Source organism: Bison bison, unplaced genomic scaffold (assembly GCF_000754665.1).
Source record: "Bison bison bison isolate TAMUID 2011002044 unplaced genomic scaffold, Bison_UMD1.0 scf7180017864072, whole genome shotgun sequence".
In the NCBI taxonomy this organism is placed as follows: domain Eukaryota; kingdom Metazoa; phylum Chordata; class Mammalia; order Artiodactyla; family Bovidae; genus Bison; species Bison bison.
In genome coordinates, this window is record NW_011494644.1 from 5,938,378 (window position 1) to 5,950,955 (window position 12,578).

Here is a 12,578-nt window from a genome sequence, read left to right on the forward strand (position 1 = left end):
GATTTGTGCATGCCAAGCACCGAGCAAGGCGTCGTAGAGTCCAGTGAGCTGCCGGTCCAGGGGCAGGTCGGTCTGGCACAGCTCCTGCCAGGCTGCTAAAAGCTGCACCTGTGGAGGCAGAAAAAATGAGGCCTTGCTGGGTCCGCCAAGATACGCTGTCTGCTGCCCTCCTGCCCCCAAACCTCAGCAAGAGATCCACCAGTGCCCACTCTCCTGGGCAAGTAGGTACCCACGGATGACCACTGGCTTCAAAAAAGGCAGAAAAGGGACTTCCCTGGTGGTCCAGTGGTTAGGATTCCACTTTCCAATGGAGGGGATGTAGGTTCAGCCCTTGGTTGGGGAACTAAGATCCCACGTGCCACGGGGCAACTAAGCCCACGGGTCATAATGAAGACCCCACAGGCTGCAACCAAGACCCAGTGCAGCCAAATACATAAATAATTTTTTCAAAAGGCAGAAAAAACATTTACAGTCCACCTGCTCTGTTGTGTAGAGCTTGAATCTGTCGCCCTCTAAGTGATCCTTTCTCCTTTTATCTTTCCCCTAAAGCATGCCAATGTACTCAGCATGCCCCCATTCTTCTGAATAGACCTCAGGGATGGCTGTGAAGATGTATTTTAGCTTCATGTCCTAACCCTACTGCTTAAAAGACATGTGAGCATTGGATTTGCAGGAATTAAATTAGCCCAGGAAGCTGTCAAGATTTTCAGCAAACTAATCTCAACAAACCTAGACAGCAGATAAAATTCTCAAGGTTTACTGAAAGCATAATAAACCTTATGATGAGAATCTCCCTTAAAAGACAAAAATGTGGTGGCTTAGTCGTTAAGCCGTGTCTGACTCTTGCAACCCCATGGACTGCATAGCCCACCAGGCTCCTCTGTCCATGGGATTCTCCAGGCAAGAATACTGCAGTGGGTTGCCATTTCCTTTTCCAGGGCCTCATTCCCACCCAGGAATCAAACCTGGGTCTCCTGCATTGCAGGCAGATTCTTTACCGATTGAGCTTTGAGGGAATCCCAAAACACAAAAATGGGGAAAACTAAAAACTCTTCCGTTGTAAAGGAAATCCAGCTACAAAAACAAAGGCTGAAAACCAATGACTCTTTTTCCCACCTTACAATTCAATGAATCCCGAGGCTGGACCAAGGGCACCCCCTACTGGCTAATTAAAAGAAAAAGGCCAGAGAGCATGGAGGCAAACATTTTCACCTTTAAGGAAGAAACCGAGATTTGAAACTGGGACCCTGTGGCCCAGTTCTACAAGCACCCCAAGGGGCCATCACTCACAGCTTCTCACCTTGTGGCACTTGTAGTAGTATGCAAGAAGCTGCGGCATCCGGTCAATTTCACTAAAAACCTTCACAAACATTTTGGACTGATCTAAAGAAAAACAACGGAAAATGGAAAATGTGTACATACTGTTACTAAGTTTTCAGTTGCAGCCAAGAGCAAGAATTCAGTAGGATAAATGTGGATTAATTGTGAGTTACTATTCAGAAGTTTCTACCTAGACAATGAATTAACTCATGCGTTGAGATCAGAAACATGAAAAAACAAGTAAAATGAAGGGTAGAACGTGTGACTCAATGAGATACCACAAGCCCTGGTTTGTTGAGAATAGTGCATCAGTAAGCATCACTGAACTTTTCTGGTGGTCTGGTGGTTAAGAATCCATCTGCCAATGCAGAGGACATGGGTTCCATCCCTGGTCTGGTAGGATTCCACATGCCATGGGGCAACTCAGCCTGTGTACCCTAGAGTCCATGCTCTGTGACAAGAGAAGTCACTGCAATGAGAAGCCCGCACGCCACAACTAGAGAATAGCTCCCACTTGCCACAACTAGAGAAAGCCCAGGCACAGCGATGAGATCCGTTGCAGTCAAACATACAGAGATAAAACAAACAAACAAACAAAAACTTGCTCATTTAAAGAAACAAACAAAAAAAGGCATCGTTGATAGAGCTCAGGTTATACAACAATAAAGCAAACCTCACATGTGAATGGAAAAATGAATCAGAATCAGGGCTGGGACTGGGGGTGGGGGCTGGGCTCTCACGCTGCAGGTTGTACAAGGGCAGGATGAGCATCTCCTTCAACTTGGTGTTTTTGGCATCTCACCCGCCTCACCTTGTCCTAGCCCTGACTAGAATCATAAAATGTCAAGGGCAAAAAGTTGTCTAAAATAACCATCGATCAACCACATCATTGGGGTGAGGAAACTGCAGCCCAGAGAACTTCAGTTGCCTGCAGGTCAACAGCAGGACCGCTGACGGAGGGACAGGCTGAACCATGCGCTGCTGCTGCTACTCAACCACTTCCGACCCACAAAAACGGGCATTTCATGGGACCCAAGCTGGTATTCACAGGATCTAAAAATTACTGGCATGAGCAGACCTTCTGACAGGTACCAAGAAGAAACCATGCTCTTTGCTGCCCCAGGGCCTTTGTGCTTACTGTGTCTGGGATGCTCTGCTGACACCCCTTCTGTGGGGAGGGAACAACAGAAAATGCGTACATACTGTTCCCAGGTTTTCTGTTGCAGCCAAGGGAAGAATTCAGCAGGATAAACGTGGATTAATTGTGAGCTAGTATTCAGAAGTTCCTACCCAGGCAATGAATTAACTCATGTGGTGTAGAGATCATACACATGAAAAACAAGTAAAGTTAAGGGTAGAACATGCGACTCAATTGGATGCCACAAGCCCTGGCTTGTTGAGAATACTGCATCAGTACGCAACTGACAGCATGCATGCATGCATGTGTGCTACGTTGCTTCGGTCGTGTCTGACTCTTGTGACCCTGTGGACTGTAGCCCACCAGGCTCCCCTGTCCACGGAATTCTCCAGACAAGAATACTGGAGAGGGCTGCCATGCCATCCTCCAGAGGATCTTTCCAACCCAGGGATCAAACCCACATCTCTTGTGTCCCCTGCATTGGCAGGTGGGTTCTTTACCACTAGAGCCACCCAGGAAGCCCCAGCTGACTCTAAGTATGAAGGAAAAACTGCCCGCAATCCTATCACTCCTGTTAAACACTGTCATCATTTTAGTGGACTGTCAAAAAAATATTTTTAGAAAAAAAACTGCTACAACAAGCACTGGTCTAAATATATAATCCAATGTTAAGAAATTTCTACCCAACAGAGTAGAATTTGTTATTTCTTAAAACAAATAATAAAGCAGAATTGGCCAATAGCAAATCCATTTAGCAAAAGCACTATAAAACCTTAAAAGTAACAATATGTGGGTCTTTTGCCCTTATAAAGGGGAAGCCCATGGCTCAGATGCTAAGGAGTCTGCCTGCAATGTGGGAAACCTGGGTTAGATCCCTGAGTTGGGAAGATCCCCTGGAGAAGGAAATGGCAACCCATTCCAGTATTCTTGCCTGGGAAATCCCATGGATGGAGGAGCCTGGCAGGCTACAAGTCCACAAGGTGGCAAAGAGCTGGACACGACTGAGGGACTTCACGACTTCACTTTCTTTCTTTGCCCTTATAGAGGAATCCGAGTTTTCAAGATCAATATGTTAAATAGACAAATTTGTAAAACTGAGTTTAACAAGTTCCTGATTTGGACAACAGAGAGAAAAAGAAAGCCTACTTTGGCAACCATAGGACTTCTCGGCTCTTAGCACATAACCAATTCACTTCAAAAAGACCAGTGAGCACCTGCTGGGCAGGGCCCCCTGCCAGGTCTCTTTGTGGACCTGTCATTCTGGCCACCCCACATCTACTGTCCTTCTTCCAAAAGAACCATGGTCTTCATAGCAGCTGGACTAGTTTGCATTTCCACCAACAGTGTGAGAGGGTTCCCTTTTTTCTGCACCCTCTCCAGCGTTTATTGTTTGTAGACTCTTTGATAGCAGCCATTCTGACTGGCGTGAGATGGTACCTCACTGTGGTTTTGATTTGCATTTCTCTGATAATGAGTGATGTTGAGCATCTTTTCATGTGTTTGTTAGCCATCTGTATGTCGTCTTTGGAGAAATGTCTGTTTAGTTCTTTGGCCCATTTTTTGATTGGGTCGTTTATTTTTCTGGAATTGAGCTACATGAGCTACTTGTACATTTTTGAGATTAAATCTTTCTCAGTTACTTCGTTTGCTACTATTTTCTCCCATTCTAAAGGCTCTTTTCAGCTTGCTTATAGTTTCCTTCATTGTGCAAAAGCTTTTAAGTTTAATTAGGTCCCATTTGTTTATTTTTGCTTTTATTTCCATTACTCTGGGAGGTGGGTCATAGAGGATCCTTCTGTGATTTATGTCAGAGAGTGTTTTGCCTATGTTTTCCTCTAGGAGTTTTATAGTTTCTGGTCTTACATTTAGATCTTCAATCCATTCTGAGTTTATTTTTGTGTATGGTGTTAGAAAGTGTGCTAGTTTCATTCTTTACAAGTGGTTGACCAGTTTTCCCAGCACCACTTGTTAAAGAGATTGTCTCTTCTCCATTGTATATTCTTGCCTCCTTTGTCAAAGATAAGGTGTCCATAGGTGCATGGATTTATCTCTGGGCTTTCTATTTTGTTCCACTGATCCATATTTCTGTCTTTGTACCAGTACCATACTGTCTTGATGACTGTAGCTTTGTAGTATAGTCTGAAGTCAGGCAGGTTGATTCCTCCAGTTCCACTCTTCTTAAGATTGCTTTGGCTATTCGAGGTTTTTTGTATTTCCATACAAATTGTGAAATTATTTGTTCTAGTTCTGTGAAAAATACCATTGGTAGCTTGATAGGGATTGCACTGAATCTATAAATTGTTTTGGGTAGTATACTCATTTTCACTATATTGATTCTTCCAATCCATGAACATGGTATATTTCTCCATCTATTTGTATCATCTTTGATTTCTTTCATCAGTGTATACTTATAGTTTTCTATACATAGGTCTTTTGTTTCTTTAGGTAGATTTATTCCTAAGTATTTTATTCTTTTTGCTGCAAAGGTAAATGAAATTGTTTCCTTAATTTCTCTTTCTGTTTTCTCATTGTTAGTGTATAGGAATGCAAGGGATTTCTGTGTGTTGATTTTACATCCTGCAACTTTACTATATTCATTGATTAGCTCTAGTAATTTTCTGGTGGTATCTTTAGGGTTTTCTATGTAGAGGATCATGTCATCTGCAAACAGTGAGAGTTTTGCTTCCTCTTTTCCAGTCTGGATTCCTTTTCTTTCTTTTTCTTCTCTGATTTTTGTGGCTAAAACTTCCAAAATTATGTTGAATAGTAGTGGTGAGAGTGGGCACCCTTGTCTTATTCCTGACTTTAGAGGAAATGCTTTCAATTTTTCATCACTGAGGATAATGTTTGCTGTGGGTTTATCATCTACGGCTTTTATTATTTTGAGGTATGTTCCTTCTATGCCTGCTTTCTGGAGGGTTTTTTTTTTTAATCATAAATGGATGTTGAATTTTGTCAAACGCTTTCTCTGCATCTATTGAGATAAACATATGGTTTTTATCTTTCAATTTCCTAATGTGTTGTATCACACTGATGATTTGCAAATATAGAAGAATCAAAGAATCCTTGCATCCCTGGGATAAAGCCCACTTGGTCATGATGTATGATATTTTTAATATATTGTTGGATTCTGTTTGCTAGAATTTTGTTGAGGATTTTATAATCTATGTTCATCAGTGATATTGGCCTGTAGTTTTCTTTTTTTGTGGCATCTTTGTCTGGTTTTGGAATTAGGATGATGGTGGCCTCATAGAATGAGTTTGGCAGTTTACCTTCCTCTGCAATTTTCTGGAAGAGTTTGAGTTGAATAGGTGTTAGCTCTTCTCTAAATTTTTGGTAGAATTCACCTGTGAAGCCATCTGGTCCTGGGCTTTTGTTTGTTGGAAGACTTTTTATTACAATTTCGATTTCCATGCTTGTGATGGGTCTGTTAAGATGTTCTATTTCTTCCTGGTTCAGTTTTGGAAGGTTATACTTTTCTAAGAATTCATCCATTTCTTCAAGTTGTCCATTTTATTGTCATATAGTTGCTGATAGTAGTCTCTTAGGAGCCTTTGCATTTCTGTGTTGTCTGTTGTGATTTCTCCATTTTCATTTCTAATTTTGTTGATTTGATTCTTCTCCCTTTTTTTCTTGATGAGTCTGGCTAAGGTTTGTCTATTTTATTTATCTTCTCAAAGAACCAGCTTTTAGTTTTGTTGATTTTTGCTATAGTCTCCTTTGTTTCTTTTTCATTTATTTCTGCCCTAATTTTTTTTATTTCTTTCCTTCTATTAACTCTAGGGTTCTTCATTTCTTCTTTTTCTAATTGTTGTGTTTTCATTTTCATTTGTTTCTATGCATATTTTGACAGCCACTATGGCGAACAGTGTGGAGATTCCTTAAAAAACTGCCATACAACCCAGCAATCCCACTGCTGGACACACACATGGAAGAAACCAGAACTGAAAGAGACACGTGCACCCCAGTGTTCATCGCAGCACTGCATACAATAGCTAGGACAAGGAAGCAACCTAGATGTCCATTGGCAGATGAACAGATAAGAAAGCTGTGGTACATATACACAATGGAATATTACTCAGCTACTAAGAAGAATGCATTTGAATCAGTTCTAATGAGGTAGATGAAACCAGAGCCTATTATACAGAGTGAAGTAAGTCAGAAAGAAAAACACTAATACAGTATATTAACACATTTATATGGAATTTAGAAAGATGGTAACGAATGACCGTATATGTGAGACAGCAAAAGAGACCAAGAGATAAAGAACAGACTTTTGGACTCTGTGGGAGAAGGTGAGGGTGGGATGATTGGAGAGAACAGCATTGAAAAATGTACATTACCATATGTTAAATAGATCACCAGTCCAGGTTCAATGCATGAGACAGGGCGCTCAGGGCTGGTGCACCTGGGATGAGCCTGAGGGATGCGATGGGGAGGGAGGTGGGAGGGGGGTCAGGATGGGGACACATGTACACCCATGGAGGATTCATGCCAATGTATGGCAAAAACCACTTCAATACTGTAAAGTAATTAGCCTCCAATTAAAATAAATTAATTAATTTAAACAAAAGAACTATGGTCTTCCTCTGGGGAACCATATCCCTGCCTCCCATTCTCCTAAGATCTACATGTTTCCAGTGGAACAACTCCATGCACAGCTCTGGGATGACACCCAGGCCTGGCCAACCAGGGCCTTGAGTCCACATAATCAAAGTAACTGACTCAGAGGTGCCAAAGCTGCATGTGAAACAAGATCAAGATTAACCCTGACACCCTTTCTTGAACTGCCCAAAAGGAGGCTTAGAACTGCAATGGCCACTACACAAAGAATGTGCCTGCAAGTAAAGCCAACACATAGGAAGACATAGATAGCCAAGAAACGGCAAGAGAGAGACTCTGGGTTCTAAAGACATAGTCTGTGATCCTGAATCAAGCCAGGCCTGCAGCAAGTTTATCCCTGAACTTCTCAGTTCCATAAACCAATACAATCTCTTTTTCCTTTAAGCCACTTTGAAATAGGTTTTCATCACTTGATATCAAGAGAATCTCAAACTGATACAGGTATCATGTGAATAAGATATTCATGCAGTCCCCAAGTCTCTACCTCACATACCCAGAGTGTAATAATATATAGTCAATGGGTTACCAATTTCATATCAATAATTGACTTTTAACTATAAACAAACAGTATAAAAACCTTATGGTACCAATAGGAAGCAACCTGGGCATTGATATTAAAAAATAAAGAGTCCCCCAAAATTCATTTATTGTTGCTCCTGCAAATGATTTTGCATGTTATTTAGACATAAGAAAGTACTCTGCACATAGGCTATATGTCATAATTACATGTTAAATAAAATAAATATACAGAAAAAATGCTCTTAAATCTCTTCCTAAAACAGTTACCCCACTATATCAGTCTGCAGAACTTACCCCACCCCACCCCCGTTTCTGCCTAGGTGTAGACAGCAAGCACCACCCTTCTAGGCATGTGCTGAGAGCTGTCCTTCACTTCTCCCACTCTCTGATGCTAATTTTTACTGGAGAAAGAGGATACCTGGTTGAATGTACAGGCAAATATAAAGAGCAGCAAGGATAATATCTAAGGCCTTCGAAACATAGAGTAGGTAGTAACACTGAAACAAAGTCACTGTGGATAAGCTAGTTTACTTTTCATTCATAGAACTTCCAAAGCTTCTCCATTTATGCAAGCTCACTTATAACCTCAGGGCAACCGTATGAGGTAAGAAGACACTGAAATAAATAAGTTCATCGAGATCATACAACTAGAAGGGCCCAGATATGTCTTGGCCAGGTTCCTGTGACATCATCTAACTCCTGTGACTTGCCCAGAATGACAACTGACAGAAACAAGACTTTAAATCTGAGCACCAGTAAAGAATCCTGGGATCTGCATGTCCAGAGCAGAGACAGCATGCCAAAAGGAGAGTTTCTGGGGAACAGGGGGTACTTGGAACAAAGCGTTATCCCCAAGAACCCACCTGGAAAAAACCAGGGAGTATGGAGAGCTGGAAGAATAAGAAGGGGATAAAAAGGTGATCAGAAACTTCAGGATAAACATGAAGCTGAACAGGAAAGAGAATGAAATCACAGTACCTGGGCTTGACTCAGCAAAAATTAATAATTTATAAAGTTGTGATAATACAAAAACTATTTACTGATTCAATTAAAATAAGGAGACAGGAGGATAATGGGGAAGAGAAAGAGGAGTGGTGTGAAAGTTAAATCCTTAGCTGGAACAACAGAAGTCAACAGACAATGCCTAAAATTGAAACATGAAGAAATAAACTAAGACATTTATCATGCAGAAAGATAAAGTAAAAGAGCACAGAAAAACAGCTCTAAAACTGGTGGCCTTCCTGGATAAGGACCAGGTAGAGAAAGAGGATGTTACTTTTCCCTTTTAGACCTTGTAGTACTACTTAACTTTTCAGCACTGTAGATGATGGGAAAACATTTAACTAAATTCAAGAAAGTAGAAGTGAAAGTGTTAGTCACTCAGTTGTCTCTAACGCTTTGCAACCCTATGGAGCCTGCCAGGCTCCTCTGTCCGTGGAATTCTCCAGGCAAGAATACTAGAGTGGGTTGCCATTCCCTTCTCCAGGGGATCATCCTGACCCAGGGGTCGAAGCCAGGTTTCCGGCATTGCAGGCACATTCTTTACTGTCGGAGCCACCAGGGAAGCCCAAATTCAAGGAAAAAACCCAACTAACTCATGTGTGGGTCTGGGCTTCCAAACTGTATTGACAGTTTAGTTAAATCTGCTGAGCTGCACGGCTTTTTGGAAATGATGCAGCTCTCATTCTAAGAGAGTGTTCAGGAGTTCTTTACTGGCCTCTTAGGAATTATTTATTTCCTTTAAGTTGCTATAAGGGCTACAAGTCTTGAATGAGAGGTTCCAGAGAAAGAGGAAGCAATATTCCCTGGAGGCCTCCTCTGATCAGGAGCTGCACACCTGTATTGTTTAATCCTCCCAAGAACATAGTGCGTATTCTACGCTCATTTCACTGAGCAGGAAGTGGAGGTCTCTGCTAATATGCAGCAGCCCAAAGATTTGAAACTAGGTCTGCCCTTCTCCAAAGTCTATAGTCCTTCCATTCTTGCCACATTCCTCAGCAGACTAATAAATTGTCAGCAGCAATGAAATCATTCCCTCAATAGAAACTCCTTAATTTGTTCAAGGCAAACTATGCTGTCCCCACCTTCCTTTCCAGCCTCACCTTTGACCATTTCCCAATGTTCATTCCACTAAAATGGGTTTAATTGTTATTCCCAAAACAAACCCTGAATTTTCTCCTTTCTATACCATCCAAATATACATTATTCTTTCTGCCCTAAATGCTTTTCCTCACCTATCAAATCCCTATATCCCTGAGAAAATGCTCATGCTATATTGCTAAAGGGAGCAAAAAAAATACAGAATTGCCTATACTCAATGTATGTACTTTCCTTAAAAGATATATACAGACAAAGAAAAAAAACTGGAAAAAATACTAACGGTCAAAAATTTTTAAAGTAATAATAATAAAGGGAGTTCCCTGGTGGTCCAGTGGTTAAGACTCTGTGCTTCCACTGCAGGAGGCGAGAGTTTGATCCCTGGTCAGGGAACTAAGATCCCACATGCCACAGGGCACAGCCAAAAAATAAATTAATTAAAAAAAACTTTTTTAATTAAAAAAAAAAAATACTAGCAGTCATCTCTGTGTGGTGAGTTTACTGGTATATCATTTTCTTTTTTATACTTTTCTCCGTTTTTTTCAAAGTTTAATAACTTGCATATGTATTATTTTATAATCAGAAGCAATTCAAATTATTTTTAATTCATCTCTTCCAAGGTTCTGCGCATATACTAGCTCTTTCATAAAAGCTTCCTTGATTTTCCTTCATCCTGGGGAGGCCTAAGGCAGTTTTCACATTCCATTCCGTAATAAAATTATCTGTGTACTTGTTTTCTTCCAGCCTCACCCTCAACCAAGGTATAAAGTCCTTGAAGGACAGCAATCTTTTCATTTTTGTATTCCCTGCCATTCCTCATGTAATTAATATTTTAAACACTATTTACTAGTTAGTAATCCCTTTGAAAATTCCTACTCTGATTATATCAGATGGGAAATAAGCAAACGAACTAAACTTCTATAAATTCATATATTTAATGGTTTGAGGAATAAGAAAATTATCTGGTAAACACCAGCATTCAACAGATAGCAATGGACTCTATGGGTCTAATATCAAGTGCTTTCTTATATTTTTGCCTAAGGGCAGAGGAAGTGCTAAACACAGCACTTGGTTCCAGGTCTACTGATGAAAAAACAGAGATACAGTTTCAGCAGCCTCCCATGCACGCAGCATCTCTGGCTCCTATCTGCCCCCTTCTGGTCAAAACACAGATGCCACAGCCTTAGAATAAAATTAAAAAAAAAGAATGGGGAAAAAAACCGTGAGCTAACAGGTGCAAAACCTCTTTATACCTGTTCTGTTTTCCTCCATCTCTGGTAAGTCCAATAAGTTGCTGAGAAGCAAAAGCTGTAATAGTAACCACCGTGGATATAACTCAGCTAAACTCCAGAGACCAGCCAGCAGTTCTCATTGTAATGGGCAGGACTCCATGAGTTTAAAAATGACTACGTGCTTTTTAAATGCTTATTATTTTCATAAGATCACTTAGATAAGTGAATATTCCTGCCATATGTAAAATTAGGCTCCAAAAAGCTGCTTCAATTTATGAACTGAATCCACTAGTTTATAAAATGAATGAGGCATGTATACTTGAAGATTGTGGGTATTGTGTCAGGAATGTACTAATTTATCAGATTTCCCTTTAAAAACTGTTAGATAAAGAAGCACCTTAGCCTTCTTGGAAAGATAATTGATTAAAGAGAATATTACTTTTGTGGCAGGAAAAAACCCTTCCCGATGCTCACCAAAATTAACCACCAAAGAACAACACAGTTTCATCCATCTGTGTTGATGCCAGGAAAACATTCATACTACACACTTCAGAGAATACCCATCAGATATGCAATCATTTTGGCCAACGAGTGGGTATGCTAGGAGAAACTGGACATTAGCATGGAGCACCAGGGGCCAAGGAGGCCTGGGCAAGCAGGGGAGGGTCTGCTTCCACCCCAGCTCGGCAGTGGGACAGCCGCAGGACCCATTTCCCCCTTCTGAATCAGCATCCTGCCTACAAAGAGCAGAATCTAGAATCAAGCCTGATTCAAATTTGTGAATGAAAGCTGTCAAATACAGCTTACTCCAAAACGAAAGCCTACGATCCTGATTCACAGGGCATTCTTCAAACCTGATTCCAGTACCAAGTAGCCAATTCACACAGAAGGAAAGGGAAAAAACTTAAAATTCATGCAGCCCCAGTCCCCACTCCTACTTCTCTAATCTCCTATCAAATGGATGCATACCCCAACCACACAAGTGAGCTCCATGGTCTACAGCTGCAACAAATTCACTAGAAAACATGAGTAGTAAAACTGCAGTGGCCACAGGACTGGAAAAGGTCAGTTTTCATTCCAATTCCAAAGAAAGGCAACGCCAAAGAATGCTCAAACTACAGCACAATTGCACTCATCTCACACGCTAGTAAAGTAATGCTTAAAATTCTCCAAGCCAGGCTTCAGCAATATGTGAACCGTGAACTTCCTCATGTTCAAGCTGGTTTTAGAAAAGGCAGAGGAACCAGAGATCAAATTGCCAACATCCACTGGATCATCGAAAAAGCAAGAGAGTTCCAGAAAAACATCTATTTCTGCTTTAATGACTACGCCAAAGCCTTTGACTGTGTGGATCACAATAAACTGTGGAAAATTCTGAAAGAGATGGGAATACCAGACCACCTGACCTGCCTCTTGAGAAATTTGTATGCAGGTCAGGAAGCAACAGTTAGAACTCGACAGGGAACAACAGACTGGTTCCAAATAGGAAAAGGAGTACATCAAGGCTGTATATTGTCACCCTGTTTATTTAACTTATATGCAGAGTACATCATGAGAAATGCTGGGCTGGAAGAAGCACAAGCTGGAATCAAGATTGCTGGGAGAAATATCAATAACCTCAGATATGCAGATGACACCACCCTTATGGC

General features: G+C 41.0%; 1 protein-coding gene across 1 annotated transcript in view; it reads right to left on the minus strand.

The window, feature by feature from the left end:
- The window catches only part of COG7 (component of oligomeric golgi complex 7), a 90,873-nt gene that overhangs the window by 61,046 nt on the left and 17,249 nt on the right, over positions 1-12,578 (minus strand). The window contains exons 5-6 of the mRNA XM_010837200.1: positions 1,301-1,383; positions 4-108 (exon numbers count right to left, since the gene is read on the minus strand). Coding sequence (XP_010835502.1) covers positions 4-108; positions 1,301-1,383 — 188 coding nt within the window. The remainder of the gene's footprint in view (positions 1-3; positions 109-1,300; positions 1,384-12,578) is intronic.